Source organism: Ciona robusta, chromosome 3 (genome assembly GCF_009617815.1).
Source record: "Ciona robusta chromosome 3, ASM961781v2".
Classification (NCBI taxonomy): Eukaryota; Metazoa; Chordata; class Ascidiacea; order Phlebobranchia; family Cionidae; genus Ciona; species Ciona robusta.
The window spans coordinates 9,737,651-9,757,748 of NC_143237.1; the positions used below are offsets into that span (position 1 = coordinate 9,737,651).

A 20,098-nucleotide genomic window follows, 5' to 3' on the forward strand; every position below is an offset into this window, starting at 1 on the left:
TCATAGTACCCTAAAATCAATGACCCGTGACGGTTAGGGCAATTTTGATTGGCTAGTGGGTTTGTTTATTTGACGAAGCCACATGTGTTAAAAGCGAGCGTGATCGTTGTGTTTTGTAGATTGTGTGCATGTTGTTTGCTTGGTTTATAAAGTTTTAATTTAGCCATTGAAAGATACAATATATTGTAGACATTACTAGTTATTATGAAAATTTACCGTTTTATTGAAGAATAGGTGTATACTACATACTACACCGTGTAGTAATGGACAGTATATTACGTAATTATGATTCGGAATCGAGCATTCCTGGAGACGAAGAAACAATGCCTTACTTCGATGACGACTCTAATATAAAACAGAACTCTATCGGTGCCAAAATTGAAGATTCTGTAGAACATTACGAAATAAAAGTAAACTCAGACAAAACAGAAACCGAAAAATCGGTGACGTCAGTTATTACGTCATCACGGCACATTGGAAGTGAAGAAGAAAACTTAACTGAAGTTTCCAGTGACATTAAAGAAATAAAAGACGTTAATGCCAATAAAGTTTGTGAACATTTAGTCCAAAACGGTAATTTGGATTCGGGAAATAATGAGAAAAAAGAAAATAAAGAGAAGCAAGAAGGACATCTACATTCTGATGTTGTGGTACATGATGTGTTGTAAGTTGTTGTGTGCGATGTTTACTGTGTTGTTGTAAATATACTTGGTTTAAATGCTTTTGCATACTTTTACGTTTAGTGTTGAGGCATATACATAATTTCCCAAAACCACCAGCCACTCGTGCTAAAGTTTTGACTGAGGGTCAAGACCGAATTGTGGCGAGCTTGCCGCGCCCTTTTTTCCTGGTCACACTGTTCTTTTTTTCTTGCCTCGCCCCTGCAAGTTTTCAATCGTAAAAAAACTGTCACCAACAAAGTTACATATATTTGAGTTTACGACCCACCTGAGATCAAATAAGTGATATTTATTTATTTCTTTTAACCAAGTTTATTTCCATTTCATAAATATTACCATGGCTTTTAAAATGATTCCCAACTTGTTTTAAACAGAAATCCAAATCATTCACATGATCACGAGAACCATGATTCTGTGAATATGAATCATGAGCAAGATGTTCATGAAACAAAGATACATGATGCTGTCATGATAGACCAAAGTGTATCAGAGTTGGGGAAACCTATAATTGTAGAAGAAATCAAAGAATCAAATGGTAAATTATGATTTGCAAATATAATATGTGGCTTTGTGTAGCTACTTTTGTGGTATACATACCTGTACCAAATAAAAAAAATCAAAAAAATACTTAACTACAAAGTTACATTTGAAGACCAGTCATAGTCAAAAGGTGTATGAAACAGGACACCATGTTATAATAACTCTCACTTCCCAGCTATGTGAGGATAACTAAGTAGAACATTTTCCCACTCATTCATATATTCTACTTGAGTAGAAAGTGGAGATACCTTCGTTACCTCTATGATGGAAGCCGTGGAATCAATTGAAACAAGTGATGATGATGATGATAGTGATGAATCAGTTGAGAGTTCAAGGTATATTGTTGTGTTGCAGATTTATATCTTTCTATAAGGGAGTTAGGATATATTGGTGGAAATGTACTTGTATCTTTGCGGGGGGCAAGGGGTGGGATGTAAGAGTATTATTTATTACCCTAACTTCCAGGGTGCTTATACCTAGAGCTTGGATCTGGATTTTATATGGGTAAAGTCCCGCAGATTTCAAGCCATGGGTCCTATGATTTCGGAGATGATCAGACCTGGAATCTAAGGATATATTTCCTTTTACTTTTAAAGTCATTTTATAATATAAACCTGTTTTATCAGGCTGTAACAACTTCATTTTAGTTCAGATTCTGATACAAGTTCAGATGAAACCACAAGTGATGAATCAGATGTAGTTATTGACCCTCCAATACAAAGAGTTGAACAAGTTGTGGAAACTGAAACCAAAAATCCATTTGGGAACCTGTTGTTGGAGGTATTCAATGAATGTTTGATGGTTGACAGATTTAATTGTTAGTTTGCAGGGTTTGGCTTAATTAGTAGCATTTTAAGAGGTAAATTTTAGGGTGTGTTAAAATATAATACATATTATATATACAAATAAACCTTTTTACCATGAGATCTTTCGGTCTAAGGGCTAGAGTTTGGCTTCTTTTAAAGTTAATCCACAAATGCGGCTTCACCCCACCAACTGGGGAGCTTCCAGCATTCCCCAGCCCCTTAATGTCTCGGTTAATTTATTTATTTTCTGAGCATGTAGTGTAATTGTTACAAAAAGCTCAACATAAGAGCTTTTAACTTGTCCTTTTATCTAAATTAACATCTGCGTACCACAGGGTTATCCAACCATTGAAGAAATTGAAGCAATTCCACCTGACAACATTGAATTAGAATTAATTGGAAACATCAGTAATATAATTGACAACCATGTTGGTGAGATAACTATATGTATTGTTACATAATAATTACATTATATTGTTGTTCATTTTACTTTAAAAGTTTATATTTTAATTTAGTTTTTGTGTATGTTGTTGTGTTGTCATGGCTCATGTAATAGAAGTTGTTTTAGTTTATTTAATTCTATATTTAGTTTATGTGGTCGCCATAGAAGAGGACGATAGTGATTAATCTTATTTCTATGTTTAGTTATAATCAAAGCGATAATGGGCAAGCCAGCGCTGAATTTGGATAGCGTTTTGTTCCTGGAGGATAAAAGTATAGTTGGAAAAGTAAGTGCTGTTTTGTATAACTTTGTCTTTGGCATATGGGTACCATGTAAATATTGGTGCCATGGAACTTTGGGTGCCATGTAAGTATGAGTACCATGGAAATATTGCTGCCATGTAAATATGAGTACCATAGAAATATTGCTGCCATGTAAATATGAGTACCATAGAAATATTGCTGCCATGTAAATATGGGTACCATGGAAATATTGGTGCTATGGAACTACCGCAGGTTTGTGCCACACAAACGTAATACTGCTTTACTGCCATCTAATTTTACGCGCCCGAGTGCAATGCGGTGTCGTGGTCACACAAAGGACTTAAATGGGCTTTCCAGGTGTTGGGGTAATGGGCCAAATGTGGCCTAAATCCCAGGTCCTTGACAAGGACCTCACCCATAAAGAATAAGAAAAAAAATTCAGCTAAGTTATAAACAGTATGGGCTGGTTGGTGGTATTTGCCCTCTTAGTTTCACATGCATTTAGATGTCACATGCCTTTTGGTGAAATTGTTCAGTTGCATAAATAGTCTTTATGTTCTAAATGTAATGTAAGTTCTCATTCCATAATAAACTTTGTGGCTGCTGGCAGTTTCAAATTTCTGTCAGTTATCGTAGAACAACTTGCATTATTTAAGGGACCCATTTCATACACGTAAGGTCCTACCATAGAACCAGGGCTTTAGGGCAGATACAAATATAGATTATTTAAATCCTAATTTTTTCACCAGATTTATGAAACTTTTGGTCCTGTTCCATCCCCATACTACGTGGTTTGCTTCAAAGAAACCAAAACTCCATCAGAATTATCAGTTGACCAGAAAATTTACTTTGCACCGAATTTAAAAGATTACACAACCTTTGTATTAACTGCACAATTAGTAAAGTGAGTATGGATTTGATTTAGTTGCTACTGCAAGTTTTCCAACCCATAGTTAATGGTTTGGTTTAGACATAATGTGTCTGGTTTGGGCATAGCATAATGTGCCTAACCATTTTAAATGGCAAGAACTTACCAGAAGACCTGGGATTAGGAACTGGATTGTCCAAATTCGAAGTCTACATTGTAAGTGCTGTGTGGGGTAATGGGCCAACTCCTGCCTAATCGCAGATCCTTAGGTCAGACCTAACCCATACGGAAGAAGTGTATTTTCCGTTTCACCGATCACTTGAATAAATGATTATGATTATCTTCCAGAACCAAAGGATCGGATGCCTCATGGAAAGATGACGCTGAACCTCCGGATCAATGTATCGACTTCTCAGATGATGAGGAAGAAAGGAAGTTTAAGAAGAATCGTAAGGAAGCGAGAAGTGGGACAACAACAGGTTGGTTTAATAACAACAACAACAACTATGTTTCTTAACCTATTCCTGCGGTTCTAATCTCTAACCACCAACTGTCAACTTTGTGATCCAGTGGGCAGGGGCACTTCATATTTGTGCCCATGCTCCATTAATAAAATAACATTCTATGTGGCTTCTATTCTGTATTTAGCAACAACAACAACATAAACTGTTATAATTTGTGATTTGTAATCTTTATTCACAGCTACTCATGCACCAAACAAAGGAAGAGGCAGGAACCACAACACCAATCAGTGTGTAAATAGAGCTACAAGGTTGGTACAATTTTTAAATAATAAAGTGTTTTTTTCTTCCACCTCTAGTTTTGGTTAAATTTCAAACTAACCAATCAAAATCCAGGTTTGCAACTCCGACCAATCAGCTTCATGGAACTGATGTCAGTTGGATGATGTCACATAATCAGGGGAATCCCCAGCAAGGTTAGTTTATGATGTAATAAGTAGCTGCTCTTAGTTTTTTCCTCTGTATTTAAATTAGATAATTACATAAATGTGCCGTTTTTAAAATTAATTTTACCTCTCAAACACAAGTCAATAATCTTAACAATGCTTTATTTTGTTGCCCTAGTGCTTCTATTCTACATGCATGTGGACATGTGGTTCACCCATTACTCGAACCTTACCCATATAGATTAGATTAATACAACATCAAATACTAAATATTAAGTACATGTTCTTTCCGCAGGTCCAATGCACAACCCTCCACCACCACCTTTCTACCAACAGAACCAAAGTAAGTGCATAGTACGCAGATAACTTAAGCATGGAGACTTAGAGTAAAATTAGTAAATAAGAAATAAATCCAATTTTAAAATAGGTGTTCAGTCGCACTTAGCTGAATCTAACTTTACCAATTTTAGTTTTAAAAACAAACCTGTCTTTAAGTTATTTGATTTACATTCCACTTGTAATATTAGTAGAGCTGTTTATGGCTCTGACACACTATTTATTAACACGTAGTTTTTACCTGTAGCATTGTTTAACAGCTGTACTTTTGCTACTAGCTTCCTTTCTCTTCGTTGTTATAATTAATTTGATCACTGTTGTTTTGAACAGACTAATTTAATTCATATTATATTACCCTAATTTATTCCATTTTATCTCAGTGATGGGGAGTCCCCGGATGTGGAACCACCCTCCTCGCCCGATGTGGCCCCGTTTCACCCACCAACCTTATGGTGGTTACCCTCACCCCCCAAACCCCATGAACCCACCCATGGATATTACGATGTTGTTCCGCCCACCACCCCCTCCTCCTGATTCATGACGTTGTTGTTTTTAATAAAATTTCTTAATGAATTACTTGTATGATTGAATGTTATATTTATTTTAGCTTGACAGGGTAGTGACAGTCGTTGTAACAAGGTTGTTCTGTTTTATACACCTCTTGCCTGCTTATGATTTACCGCACATGTAACTTTGTAAGTGAATGAATGTAACTTATTTATCCTCGTTTGGTAAAGAAATGGCAGTCGTTATAGTACGGGTGCTTGGTTTCATACACCTCGTTTCCACTTGATATAATGGGTCCCCCGTTGCTGAAAGTCACGTCCTTTGCTCAACAGAAACATTTTCCTTAATATAGTTTCTAGCTAGGTGAATAAATATAACTTATCTAAGAACACAATTCATTTCCTTGTTTAAACTCAGTCATACAGAACAACTAAAGAAGTTATCATTTACAAAGTTATATACGTGGCAACTCGTAAGAAGAGGTTTATAGAACCCTCCTTGTTATAATGACTGTCGTTGCCCTGTCAGGCCAAGATGTATAAGTTAGATTTATTACCGTCCAGAGTTTGGTCTAGAGTTAGACTTTTAAATAGCCGTGGCATAGTGGTTAGCGTGCCTGCCTGTAACCCAGAGGTAGTGGATTCAAGGCTCGACCTGCTACCATTGTGGGCGTATGTGTCCTTGGGCAAGACACCTAACAGCAATTGCTCCAACCCAGTGGTCACTAATGGGTTGTCTAAATTATCATCCATACATAAAAAAATACAAAAAAAAATCCAAAAACAAACAATCACTCACAAAGTAACATACCTGGTAACTCGTAAGCTGGCACGAGGTGTTAAACCCGTGTGATAACGACTGTCGTTTTCCGGCCACGCGAGGATAAAGTAAGTTGCATTCATTCATTCATTCATTCATTCATTCATTCATTCATTCATTCATTCATTCATTCATTCATTCATTCATTCATTCATTCATTCATTCATTCATTCAAATACGAAGATCGTCCCCAGTTAAAAACTGTTTAGCCGTAAACAGCAACGCTTCGCTGGTAAAACTTTTAGCGGTGGGGAATCCCCAATTACGTAGGAAATTTGGATTGTGTGTTTTGGTTCACGGTGTACAAGCCATATTCTAGTTAAAGATCTAAGAGGGTTAAAATGGTGGCTCTGCATTTTCGGTGAATAAAACAAAATGTCGCTTCGAACACGAATCAACGGTTTCACTGCGTGGATAAATCTGCGGCTGGTTCCTTACGGTTCAGAACTCGCCAATGTTTTGGTGGATCTGACTAAAGGAAGTCATATTCAACAGCTATTGCACAGTAAGTATTCGATGTGACGACACTGTTTTGATTCTAATATTACGATGTATGGTAGCAACAACGGTCTTAAACCTGTTGTTAAATTTTTAAATAAAATAGAATACCCATGTTACAACGACTGTAATTGCCCTACGACGGTGAGGATAAATAAGTTATATGCATTTATTAAGTCGTTGGTATGGGTTGTATAAAACATGTTACAATCATATGAATATCAACCTGAATGCCACTTAAAGACATGACTGGAAACAGAACACCCGTGTTTTAACCACTGTAGTTGCTCCCCAGTAAAGGATAATTAAGTTACATTCATGCATTATACCCATCTAACATGTACATAATGATGATTGCATCCTACCCCAAGGCATGACAGCATGTATATAACATATATTATCCACCTAACTTCAAGGCATGACGGGCAAAACAATGAAGAAACTTCAATCGTTTGAAGGATTGACACAAAACCAGAAAGTTACTCGAATGGAGTGGTTTGTGGAAGAGCTCAAGAAGTCCGATGTTATCTCTGATGATGTAAAGATTGACTCCAGGATGGTCTGCATGAAGTCTGCTGATCATGTAATTTGTTTAATATTTATATTATTATAATCTACTAATTTGACTGCGACGTGGCAAAGTGGTTAGCGGGCATGCCTGTAACCAAGAGGTACTGGGTTCAAAACTCGTTGATGCTGCTAATTGTGGGCGTATGTGTCCTTGGCAAAACACTTAATGTCAATTGCTCCAACCCAGTGGTCCCTAATGTATTGTTACGTATAGGTACTAAACTTGGGGTGTAGGCAAAGCCGCCATGAAACTTTATGTAATGTGGTATTTAACACACTTTAATAAATTTTCTGTAAAATATATTGATAATTCCTTACATATTTAGATAAAACAATTCATTTAGGTATTTAAAGCTATATTTTGAAACGTTATTTTACCGTCAGGTGTTTGATTTATTATGGAGATTGGTGGCTCATGATATTTGGTTTACTTGGGAAAGGATGGAATTTCTTCAACAAGATGATGATAAGTTGATTAGTGAGATTGCTTACAGGGTAAGAGGGGTCGGGGTGCTTTACCTTGAGCCATTTAGGAAGAAGATTTTATGTTTAAAAAAAAGCTTAAACAGTATATGTATTTAAAATATTGTTAGTTAAATATTGGTATACATATAAAGTCAAGGATTTACTAGGCTGACCTTTATTGGAAAAATGTTTGCAGAATAATAACACTTCTATAAACTTTTTATTTATTACATATTAACATTTTTTTATCACAAACAATGTTTTCATTTATTTACTCACACCTCTTTACACCCCTCTAGTGGACACCTGATCCTCCCCCAAAGAAGAAGAAGCGCCGAGTAACGAGGACCTCGGACTCCATGATGTCGGGATTCGGATCTTCGTCACAGCTTGTGGAGGATCCTTCGCCTGATCCTGATGCGGAAGGTTTGTTTGTGATGTCATAATGGGGTATATGTGATGAGTAAAGGGTATTATGTCTTAAGGAGGAAGTTGAATAAATATCTCTATCTGTCCTTGTTTGGTGAGGTAATGACAGTTATTATAACACAGATGTTCTGTTTCAATCACCCCGTGGCAGTGTGTATACTTGGCAATTTCAAACTCATTAGTGACCTCTGGGTTCGAGCAATTGCTTTTACATGCATACTATGTTTCTGCTCAGCGTATTGCATCAAAAAGTATTTTGCCTTTATTTCTGTTTTCCCAACAGCCTATGAGAAGTTCCCTGGTTCTGATAAAATGAAATCCACCAAACCCCATCGTCCCCGTGGGGGTTGGTATAGTTACCCTGGACCTGATGAGTGCATATTGGATATGATTAACTCGCAATTACAGGTGAGTTTATATATATGTTGTTGTTTCTAGGCATATTATACTTAAATTTGGGCTCTGGTGGCAAGAATTTTGCTGACCGAAGTTTTAAAAGTTAAAAATTAATGATGACTAATTTAATTAGTAGATAAGGCAAAGCTAAATGGTTTACTGCTGTAATAATATACATGATATATTTTGGGGAAAATTTTCTTTTGCCACTGGAATAGATGTTATTTACTAATGTTTCAAGGGTTTAAAGTTTTCAAGGTTTTTTTATTTGCTACATAGCAGAAAAATGCTGTTTTTTACCAAAATCTACATAATTGTGGAAGTTTTTGCAAATTGTTGTATTAGTTGGTTGGCCTTTATTTGGTGAAGTAATATGTTTCCTGTTGTTAAACGCACAACAAACAATTTACCCGTTTTTTACTAAATTTATATTAACACAATATATTGGAAGCTGAGACTTGATTTAAAATCATTATATATCTTTGAAATTTGATCTTATTGTGTTGTCACAATACAATAAAGCTATTGTTGAGTGACTTTGGTTGTATTGTATGGAGCGTGTGTGATATCATAGCTACTATTGTGTTACGAGTTAAATGTCTTTTGTTTGGTAACACTCCATAAAGTTATGTGTGTGATTTAACCTTACAAATATAACCAGATAATTTGGCCATTTCTTTGTAATTGATATGATTTCAAATAGAGGAGTATCACATGCTTTTTGAAATTCGATAAAATACATAAAATTCTTGACACAACTTAAAAAATGTGGTCATGGGATATTTAAGTTATTGTTATACTTTCAAGAGAAAGAAAGACCAATAACTCTACTTACTTGTTACCAAGTTTATTTAAGTCTAAATTACAGTCTTACAATTTATATTTGTTTTCTGTTTTTCTTCTTTCCCTCCTTTTTTGTTATTTACTTCTGCTTTCTTTGAATTTATCTATTTTCGTCTCTACAGAGATTTTGTATTTTACTTTTCCACTGTTTTGTAATTTTTATTTTTCATTTTCGTTTTTAAATTTTTATTTTAAATTCACAGAGAGTATCTGAAGGTCACAAATTCAACGTTTACAGTTTAGATGATTTGGTTGACAGTCGTGCTTTGTGTGGGTTGGTTAATTCATTTATGTCGGGAACATTCACCACTGAAGTTATGCTTAATGACAGGTTTGTGGTTTAACTTGCTACGTATGTATTTTTATGGCAGAGCTTTAACACTGGACAGATTGCTTTATTTAGGAAGTTGCTGTTATTAGAAAAACCCGTTCTGGTAAAATCTACATATCCTGTTGATGACTTACTGATGTGGGCGTGTTTGTCCACCTGCTACATTTCAGTAGTCACTGAAAGGTTTCTTTCAAGTAACATTTCACATTATAGTTACATACGTGGTAAGAGCATGGAGGTATATGAAACAAAACACCATGTTATAACGACTGTCGCTGTCCCGCCACACTAGAATAATTTGGTTACATTCCTTTATTAAACTCAACGCACCACACAGATGGACAATCAACTTAGCCATGCGAACGATATCCAAGATGCTTCACGCATCCAACCCAATGGGTTCAGAGGATTTATCGGAAGCAGATCCCAAGTCAATATGTTCCTACATGTGTTTCTTCTTTATGTCTTCGTATAAACTACGGCAATCTATGGCTGTACTTAGGAGACTGGTGGGTAAAGAACATGTGTATATGTTTATGTGTGTGTACTATGTGTGTATATGAAACAACAGAAGTACAAAAAATGTTTCGTTGTAAAAAAAACTACCTTTTAAAGATTTTTTGTGAGTTTTGTGTGCTTATTAGTCTTTCATTTACCCACACTCCTTTTGCTGTTCTCACCCTTACATATAACCATAGCCCATTGTTGAAAACAATGCCTGTAGACCAGAAGATAAAGGTTCAAGGCTCAATGCTGCTACCAATGTCAATGTGTATGAAACTAAACACTAATGGTAAAACCTTTATCGTTGCCCACCCCTCACAAGGATAAATGCGTTGTATTCATTTATTGCGCATCATGCCCAAATCCACACAGAAAGAGCTCACTTTGCTTGTCCAAGAAGTTGATTCAGAAATATCAAAGTTTCCGCCCAAACTAGATTCAATGCAACACCTAAAGTTGAAGAAACAATTGGAAACTAATTTGGACGAATTACAAAAAGGTTTGCATACTTTGTTTGTTAAGAGTGCAAATATTTGTCCAGCCAACAAATTGTTTACATATAAATAAAAGTGCTTCGTAAATGTTAGACCTTGTTGATTTTATCGTCTGTAGGGTGTAACGGTCACGCCTTTTATCCAAAACAATATTTTTTCCTATTTTATCAATACGCGTGTTTTAACAACTGTTGTTTTACAATTACTACCCGTCTTTTCGCTTTTGTCAACACTCTTGTTCTTCGCTATCGTGACCGAAGAGATGAAACAAATTTCATTCATTCATTAAGACATGGATGGGAAATTTCTTTTAATTGTTTACTCAATTTGGTGTTTTACTTTTCCACACGGTCTAGTTGTAAAATAATTTGCAAAAATTTAGTTTCCAAGTTATGAATAAACTGTAAGAGTGTATGAGGGCTTGAAGTGTATAAATTAGAAACAAGAGTTGTTTATTTATTATCAGCCCAATGGAAAACTGTTATTAATACTATCTTTCTAACATAGAGCAAGAGACCCTTCAAGAAACTTACGACATCGAATACATAAATGATTGGTTGGCTCATATAAAGGAAGTTCAAGTTGAAACAAGGAAAACAATCGCATTGAAAATGAACGAAAGATTTGATCTAGTGTCTGTTCCAAGGTTGGTGTGTGGTTTTGGTATTATATTGATTGTTTTTATGCTATTCTACATGGATAAATCCTACAGAATGGCATGCTATGGTACCTGAAATATGGGCCAGAATTGGCCCATTACCATGGCACCCAGGCTGCTACAACCCATAAGTGACCACTGGGTTGGGGAAGTGTCTGATAAGTAACATCAATGATTAAGATACAAACGAACAAATGCCGAACCATTGAGCCACGGTGCTGGGCATATGTGGTCTTGTTTATGTAGCCCTGTCACACTAGGATAAATAAGTTACATTCACACAATATATTTAACAGTTTAATTGTTGCATCCCACAGAACACTGACCATCAATGAGTTGTGTATGTCGGTAGCCATCAACCTACAACTAACACAAGGTGCAGGCTTCTATAGAGGATACGAACGAGAGACTTGCACACCTGATAGAAGGATCGTACTTAGAAGGAAATCAGATCAAAAGTTCCTGGATGATTTCACAGGTTTGTTTGGCAGTACAGTAGTTAAAGGGGCTGGTTTCAAGGTGTTTGTTTAAAACTAACTTAGTGGTTTCTCATGTGTTCTCTAAATTGTTAACCATACAATAAAAAAGATAAACAGGTTGTATTTATTTATTTATTGTTGTTCCTTTTAGTTTGTTAGCATGCCTGCGGTTAGCTATGCATGGTAACATAGGCTCAAAGCCTGTGTGGCAGACTAACTCCTAAAATGCTTGTCCTAAACCAACCCAGTGTTTCCTTATGGGTTGTCTAAATTGTCAGCCATACAATAAAAAGGATAAAAAGTTATATTTATTTATTGTATTTTTCATTAGTTCAGTGTTCATACTTTTATTCAGTGTAAGTGTTTTGTTGTAAAAGTTTTGTTTGTCTAAACATTTTGTTTTAAAAGGCAGTTTTGTTCAACATTATTTTATGATCCTACGTTTATTATCTTACCTTGTAACCTTAGGTGTGGAAGGGAGTCGTAATATTCGTGACATTCTGGGAATAAATAAAGATGAAGTGGCGATCGTCGAACCTGCGATGTTTCCTAAATATGAGGTGAATTTAATCGAGTGCATAAAGTTGAATAAAGTTGTATTCTCTATATATGTAAGGTTCTACATTGAGGCCAGCCATGGGTTCTAGCATTTAAGCCAGGATTGGCCCATTACCCGACACGCAGGGTGGTACAACAGATTTAATGACCACCGGGTTAATGCGATGTCTGATAAGTCTTGCCCAAGGACATAGTTTTATGTCATGGATACTGATAGTATCGCTGTTGTCTAACTAAAAGTTATTTTTTTCCCAGTTTTACTTTGAAAGCAAATCTCGAAACAAAACTCTACGTACTGGAGCCACGTAAGTTAAAATGTGTTTCTTACAATCTATAGATAAATATCTATAGTTGTTATATTAGACTATAAACATTTATGTATATCTGTCTGTATTAATAGTTAAAACCTTAAAAGCAATTGTGTATCTAAATATCTTTGCTCTAACCTGAGGAAATAATTCAGCTAAACTATAATGTTTACCAAAAAATCTATTTCTAATATTACATTATGATAACAATATCAAAAATATTTAGATTATATTCAGTATCTTAAATCCCTGGGTTAAATATCTCCTCATAATAACAGTATCTGAAAATCTTTGAAAATTTCTTGACTTTTTCGAGTGTTCTTGAGTCAAGTATTAGACAACAATGAATGCCTTGTTCTGTCACAATGCCTGTGTTATTAATTATACAATGGGGGAGTTACTCTGTGTTCATGGACACGCTGGTTGTTTTGATAATAAGATACATGAAAACTGGTGGAGAGTAAGAACAGGCCGAGTTAGATTGGAAAATCTATTCATAATAATAATAATAACTTTTATTGGTCTCTTCAATTACGGTAGCGAAGATTCAAAAATATTTTAAACGGAAAGACAGGATATAGCGACGAAACAACAGTTGTTAAAACACGCTTTCGGTTAAAAACATATTTACATTTATTTGGAAGAAAATAAGCGTGGTCGCTACACCTATTCATTTAGTTGATGTGTTAGTTGTTCAGCTTAAGAAAGAATAAAAAGTATAAATGAAGCATTGTGGGATATCAGTGTATAGTTGTAGGCTTATTATATACATGTAACTTTAGTTGATATACAGAACAACAGTGTTATAAAGACTGCTGTTTGCCTACCATAATTGAAATATTTTCATTGATATGTTTATTTATTAGCACAATCCGATTGTTGTACCAGAAAATGTACATTGGCTTATGAGCCCAGGGATATTGTATAGTTATAAATGCAAAAACACAACATAAAAATGATTTCACTTTTCCCCCCACTAATCTGCTTAAAGTCTTTTAAAATATCTTAAAGGTTGAGGTTTAAGTTATGAGGTCAAAAGTGAGGTCAAAGTTGAAAGGTTATCTGGATCGAAGTCCGTTGCCCAAGTTCGCCTCCTGGTGGATGGAATTAGACGAGGACGGAGATTGGTGCGAGTTGTTTTCATGGAGACTATATTTTTGTTACTCGACCGAAAATTAAATACCACATACGTATTTAATTAAGCTTATTTTGCATGAGTTTGTATGAACCTGCCCACAAAAAATCAAAGTCTTATTCCACCAATCCCTTTTCAAAAAATTGCTTCTTTTTTCGCCTTCCTATCACTTAAACAATCCTTTAAAGTTGTTTATATCTTTCAGCTTCTTATACCAAGTTTTTCCGGGAAACACAAACCAATGGCAGAGATTATTCTTCAAGGCAGTCCGTGATGGAGATACTGATGTTGTGAAAAAGATGGTCATCTTCTTCAAGGATTCGCATCCGGACTTTATTTTGTCCAAGGAGATAAAATCAGGCAACACTGCATTGCATGCTGCGGCAAGATTCGGACATTTTGTGAGTTCGTAATTAGTGGTTATGATGGTAGAATTGTAGATTATATCTTTGTGGGTGGGAGCTTAAGTAACCTATTTATGGTTGCCACTCCCATGCTCACAGATGAGTTGCTTAAGCTATTGCAGTGTGTGGATAGTTTAAGCTATTGCATTAAGCTATTGCAGTGTGTGGATAAGCATATATCATTATACTATTTGTAACGAGAATTCATAATTCAAGTTAAATTATTTAACAAACTGCCCAACTTTCAAAAGCTTGCATATCCACCTTCCACATTTCCCAGGAGATTGCGAAATATTTGTTGGAGAATGGATGCAACGTTAACGCACGTAACACATCGGGGTGGACTCCTCTGTTTTATGCAGGGGAGGGGTTGCATAGAAGAGTTGCTCAGGTTAGGATGTTTTTTTTCGTGAATATTTTCGCGAAGCTGTAATTTGTGTTTTTGGCTATAAAAACTGCTCCATGAACCACTGTAGTAGATGACCAAAACTATCTGTATAAAGGTTAAAGCCATATCTTTAGGTTGCAGGGTTAAAAAAGCAAAGGGTATTAAGTTAACTTGAAGGTACATATAACAAATAATCATTATATGTTTAGCTTCTTATTGAATGGGGGTGTAACGTGAAGATACAAAACTTTCGTTGTCAAAATGCGTTTGATTTAATTCGACATGAAGAGATGAAAGAATCTTTGTCAGGTAATAATGGGGATTGTTGTTGATAATACATATTGTGCCCGCTGAGTGAGACACTTAACTCAACAGTGAGCATGAGGTGCATGAATACACCATATGTGTCTGGTGAGTAAGAAGACACCCATGTTATAACTTGACGCTAAGCACGAGGTGTATAAACCTAACAAACCTCTATCCTGCACCAGACATCGGCCAACTTTGGGCAATGGCCGTTCCTTCTGTAACGGTTGGTCGATTAGAACTACTAAAGCGTATCGTTAAAGACCACGTGCTTGGAATCCGTGAAATGGCTGACATTGGTGCACGATGTGTACGTGGGAGCACGCTGTTGCACACGGCTGTACATTTCTGTCAAACTGATGTCATTAAGGTAAATGTTATGAAATATAAAGTTAATCTATGTCAGTCACTGTAAATTGCTCTTTATCGGGCTTAACAGCTACATTGGTTAACCGATACTTTTTCACTTATTTTAGGGTGTTATAATTACACAGCATGCTGTAATGAAATTAGGCATTTGCAACATAACGACAGTCGTTTTGACACACTATGAATAAAACTGCATTAGACAAAATTATAAATGCCCAGTGTATTAAACCCAATAATCAGCTCTTTTTAAGGTAACATACATTCTAATATATTTGATTACTAGTAGCTGGACTTGATTTTTGTTGGTTACGTTTCCGTAGCACCAGATCATTGCTGTACTTTACTATACAAGAATCTACAACTATATGAACATCAGATCAGGGTCAGATTCGAAGAATTTATTACAAGTTATTCTAATATATTTGTCATATGTATCACAGAACTTACTCAAGGCTCGCGTGGATGTGAATTTGAAAGATTACCAAGGTGCTTCTCCACTACATAGAGCTAAAGATGTTGGAACTATTGAGGTGAGATGCAGTGTGTCTAGTACTACCTACTACGTGTAATATTTGTGTGTTTGCTGCTTTGAACTTATGGGAGAAGAAATGTGGGTGGGAACTTGAGTAATTTATCGATGGTTGCCGCTCCCATGCCAACAGTCGAGTTGCTGAAGCTATTTCAGTGTTTGGATAAGCAGACATGACTTTGGTTGGTTTAGTCATTTATATCCTCGTGGGTGTAAACTTGTCCATTTTTGCTATCTTCTTATCCAAAGTCAAGCAGACATGACTTTTGGTTGGTGTGATCATGTATATTCATCTGATTAAACTATCACTAATTCTGCAATATGTAGATTATTTTCACCAGTGTTTCCCATATATTTCAGTTGTTGCTTGATAGCAATGCAGATGTGAATGCTACAGATGATGAAGGCAACACTGCCCTCCATGTAAGGGCTTATGGAGAAGATGGAAAACCTTCATTTATCGATGGATTGAATATGCTGGTATGATATTTCTATTATATAGTATAATGTTTTTATTTAAATTGATCTTACCTTTATTTTTTGTTCTATGTTTTGTATTTATTCTTCACGGATTAGAATTTTTATATTTCGTTTTGTTGGTTGTATACTGTTATTTCTGTTTTCATATTCATAGAAATATAATATTTCACAGATATCCAGAGGATCAAACATAATTCATAGAAATCTTCGAAAGTTGATGCCGATACATTGTGCGGCTATGCAGGTATTATGATAATAATAAATTTGTGTAATAAATTAGGAAATCTGGCCCTGATATAATGCTTATGGAGATGGACGATTCTCATCAGGAAATAACACTCAGTATCAAATGTTACAAAATTCGTAACAAACAAAATTTAAATATTTGAATTTGTTGGGCTTGATTTTTTGTTTTTGTAGCACATTATCTTTATAGTATATTAAGAAAAAAAAGATTTAAGTTTATATTACATGGCTATTGTTACATCATAAAATCAAACACTCAATATTGTGATGTCATACAGGGTCGCAGTGATGCCATAAAAGAAATGTTGGATTCCAGTAATGACCAAATTAAAAGTGAGATTGAGAATGAAGAAGGAGAGGAACCACCAAGCTTGCCATATTTGGCAATCACTGGCAACCATATGGAATGTGCAAGATGGTGAAATATTGTTTGTTGAGTTCGAATGTAACTTGTTTATATTTATGTGTGTGTAAAGCAAAAGTTGTCGCAGCACGTACTGTTTTATACACCTCGTGCCACCTAAGAGTTACCTTGGATTTACCTTTGTAATTACTTTTTATATATGGCTGACCATTTGAACAACCCATCAATGCCCACTGGGTTGGAACAGTTTCTGTCAGTGTTTTGCACAATGCACATAGGCTCACAATGGTAGCTACATTGAGCATTGAACCCTGTACTTTCTATTACAAATTAATCACTTCCTCAAAAAATGATTTATTTCACCCAATCTAGTTTAACCTTCAACCAACTACTTACATAACTATATAATATCCACCATGTTCCAAATGTTAGTACACTAGTTTTTTATACCAGAAAGAATGTTGTTTTTACATTATGCATTGTGGCAAAAGTACGTAGTATTTATTTAGTTATTACCCACAGGTTAGTCGGACTCGGTTTCCTCTTCAAACCAGGGGAGGCCAACCAAGTGATGTACAAGATCCTCATCCAGGAGTTGGAGGTTGATAATCGATCCGCAGCATCCGTGTTCCTCCTCGAAAACGGAGGATCCGTCAACCTTCAATATGAAGGAAGAAATACGTGAGTGGATAAATGTAACCTGTTTATCTTTGTGTGGCAGGGCAACAACAGTCATTATAACATGGGTGTTATGTCGCATACACCTCATGCTTGCTTACAGGTTACGATGTATGTAATTTTGTGGGTGAAAGAATTAATGTAACGCAATGATTCTTGGTGGCCAATATTTTGTTTCCTATACCTCATGCCTGCTTACAAAACACGCTATGGTAGCTAGGATTTAAGCCGGGGTTGGCACATTACAACTTCTAATACTCCGGTGAGTATCATTGATTAACCGCACTCCCCAACGTCAGGTCCGTTCATCTTGCAACCAAAATGTCGGGGCCACCAGATGTCCTTAGAGTGCTGTTGGAGTTCGGAGCTTCGTTCGATTTACCCAATGATGAGGGGGAAAGCCCCTTGTTTGATACTATGCGACACAACAACTTTCAAGCTGCCAGCATTCTTATAGAGAAAGGTAACATGGATGCTTATATATATATGTAGGTGTAGTTTTATGGTGCTGCATACCAGAGAAGATAGGATATGTGCTTTATATGTAATTACTAATTCAAACAGTAAAATATGTTTAATGTTTTTCACAGAAACATGTTTTCTATATACATATTTACAGTTATACATATTAGTATTTTTGTATAGTGGCTCTTTTAGTCAAGGGACAATTTTAAAAACTGCCATTTAATAAAGTGTTTAAACTACTAAATGTTTCTAACTTTTAATCTGGCAACACTGTTAGGAGCGGATGTTAGAAAGAAAAACATGCATGGCATCACTGCTTTGGATTTGATCCACGATTTTGACGAATGGATTTCATCAACTTTATTCACTGATGACATCATAGCAAGGTTCAAAGGTCAGGAAGATGAAATAAAATTCTTATATTTTATTGACATAAAATTATTAATTGTCCTAGGAAATTATTTGGGGTAAATGAATTAATGTACCATTTTTTTCTACGTATGATGGGACAACGACAACTGTTATGGTGTTCTATTTATAATACCTCATATCTGCTTGCAAGTTACCACGTATGTAACCATGATGGCATTTATTCTTGGTTATTCTTTTGTTTTATATCACTGAGTTTGAGGTTATTTGCTGCCTTTTTAAAACAGGAAATTTATTTTTTACAATTTTAGAAGATCTCTCTTAGAAATATCTTAATTAATCCATGAATTGTTCCAGCTTACAAACTAAAGCACGCACGTGATCTTATTCGAGCGATCACTAAGAAATTAAACGAAGAAACGAAAAGGACAAGAAATTTAATGAAACAAAATTTTTATCAAGAACAGGTTGGTAATAGCATTATACCAAACAGCTGGTATTTATTTTTACAGTTTATGTGACTTAGCATTGTTGGCTGTTACTTGAAACATTTAAACTTACGATACCCTATGTAAAAATACAATAAAAACAAGAAAGCAAGTTTTATAGTTAAGCGGGGTAGTTTTTACCATTTTACAAAATTTCATCGTATTATACCACAAAACTGCATCGTATTATACTACAAAATTGCATTGTATTATACTACAAAATTGCATCGTATATACTACAATCCTCCGTGAAAAACTACAATAAAAAGAAGGGAAAAATATAAGTTTTATAGATTAGCATGATATAATGCAGAATACCAAATGTGATTGGCTAAGTTATAGTCGAAATGACTCTTGGCTATATCTGTGTAGTCTCTTATCTTACAGATATTTACAAAGTTCCAGCAAACAAAAAGCTTACCTGTGACATCACAAAGTAGGAAGAGCGTGGGTGGTTCCCCTGTTCCGAGATTCACAACCAAAACCTTCCCTTCAATACAAACACATGGTAGGTTAACAATTGACTAAAGAGAAGAAAATTTTACATTAAAAATTGTGCCAACAACTTATTTTAAACTTTTCAATAAACAAACATTTTCATAAAATAACAAGGGTATGTAAAGTGTATTCCAGGTGCAAAACCTTTTCACAGATTCCATTATATATGTCTCACCAGATCTGCAATCAAATATACTTGGAAAATAATGCTTTTACCCATTTTTTTTCAGTTTGAAAGAATTTTTTTTTTTTTATATTTTAAACATTTTTATATTTTTTGTTTAAATTTAAAACATTTTCTTTTTTGTTTAAATTTGAAGCAATTTTTATTTCCAGCGACACATGACAGTTGGCACCCTCAAGTACGAGAACGAAGGTTAGCCCTTCCTCCGTTAAGTCTTCCACAACCAACCAACCGGAACCAAACACCCCGCATCACTGGATGAGTCAGCATTTTTATTATGAATCAGCACTTTTTGATCGCTAAATAAGTCAGCCTTTTTATCATGAATAGGCACTTCTTAAACACTGTGGTATTTACAAAAACCCTTTTATTTATAGCAGGTTATGACATCACAATTCACTGTGATGTTTAAATAGCTATTGTAGTCTAACTATCCTCACTGTGATGAACACTGACTGAAAGAATATAAAACTTTAAATATTGTTTTTTTTATA

At 35.3% G+C, this 20,098-nt stretch overlaps 2 protein-coding genes across 4 annotated transcripts; both read left to right on the top strand.

The window, feature by feature from the left end:
• The first annotated feature begins 99 nt into the window (after positions 1–99).
• Positions 100–5,415, top strand: LOC149739217 (uncharacterized). The gene is made up of 12 exons (XM_089875707.1): positions 100–664; positions 1,055–1,215; positions 1,456–1,555; positions 1,868–2,000; positions 2,362–2,458; positions 2,672–2,754; positions 3,481–3,635; positions 3,948–4,078; positions 4,302–4,371; positions 4,457–4,536; positions 4,802–4,849; positions 5,223–5,415. The coding sequence occupies exons 1-12, from the start codon at positions 264–266 to the stop codon at positions 5,381–5,383; spliced, it is 1,620 nt and encodes a 539-aa protein (XP_089731833.1). The 5' UTR covers positions 100–263; the 3' UTR covers positions 5,384–5,415.
• A 982-nt stretch (positions 5,416–6,397) lies between these two features.
• Positions 6,398–20,087, top strand: LOC149739218 (uncharacterized). 3 transcript variants are annotated; one of them, XM_089875685.1, is made up of 26 exons: positions 6,398–6,673; positions 7,083–7,249; positions 7,621–7,731; positions 8,001–8,127; positions 8,414–8,538; positions 9,573–9,700; positions 10,038–10,209; positions 10,577–10,703; positions 11,206–11,344; positions 11,674–11,834; positions 12,304–12,395; positions 12,649–12,698; positions 14,042–14,237; positions 14,521–14,631; positions 14,838–14,937; positions 15,120–15,304; positions 15,744–15,833; positions 16,193–16,312; positions 16,485–16,556; positions 16,837–16,976; positions 17,445–17,603; positions 17,900–18,063; positions 18,343–18,459; positions 18,792–18,901; positions 19,295–19,430; positions 19,757–20,087. In XM_089875685.1, exons 1-26 carry the CDS (start codon positions 6,544–6,546, stop codon positions 19,864–19,866), a joined length of 3,339 nt encoding a protein of 1,112 aa, XP_089731811.1. In that variant the 5' UTR covers positions 6,398–6,543; the 3' UTR covers positions 19,867–20,087. The 3 variants fall into 3 exon arrangements, with proteins under 3 accessions (XP_089731811.1, XP_089731813.1, XP_089731814.1); XM_089875687.1 differs by having other exon boundaries at positions 6,399–6,673; positions 19,310–19,430; XM_089875688.1 differs by having other exon boundaries at positions 6,400–6,673; positions 19,322–19,430.
• The last annotated feature ends 11 nt before the right edge of the window (positions 20,088–20,098 follow it).

What these genes read in the sequence shown, in the direction of transcription:
- LOC149739217 (XM_089875707.1), top strand. Translation starts at nt 264, where the DNA reads ATGGACAGTATATTACGTAATTATGATTCGGAATCGAGCATTCCTGGA. An exon ending in ATAAAAGTATAGTTGGAAAA is followed by an intron (nt 2,755 to 3,480) that starts GTAAGTGCTGTT and finishes TTTTTTCACCAG; the next exon opens with ATTTATGAAACTTTTGGTCC. An exon ending in TTAACTGCACAATTAGTAAA is followed by an intron (nt 3,636 to 3,947) that starts GTGAGTATGGAT and finishes ATTATCTTCCAG; the next exon opens with AACCAAAGGATCGGATGCCT.
- LOC149739218 (XM_089875685.1), top strand. Translation starts at nt 6,544, where the DNA reads ATGTCGCTTCGAACACGAATCAACGGTTTCACTGCGTGGATAAATCTG. An exon ending in GCATGAAGTCTGCTGATCAT is followed by an intron (nt 7,250 to 7,620) that starts GTAATTTGTTTA and finishes TTTTACCGTCAG; the next exon opens with GTGTTTGATTTATTATGGAG. An exon ending in GATCTAGTGTCTGTTCCAAG is followed by an intron (nt 11,345 to 11,673) that starts GTTGGTGTGTGG and finishes TGCATCCCACAG; the next exon opens with AACACTGACCATCAATGAGT.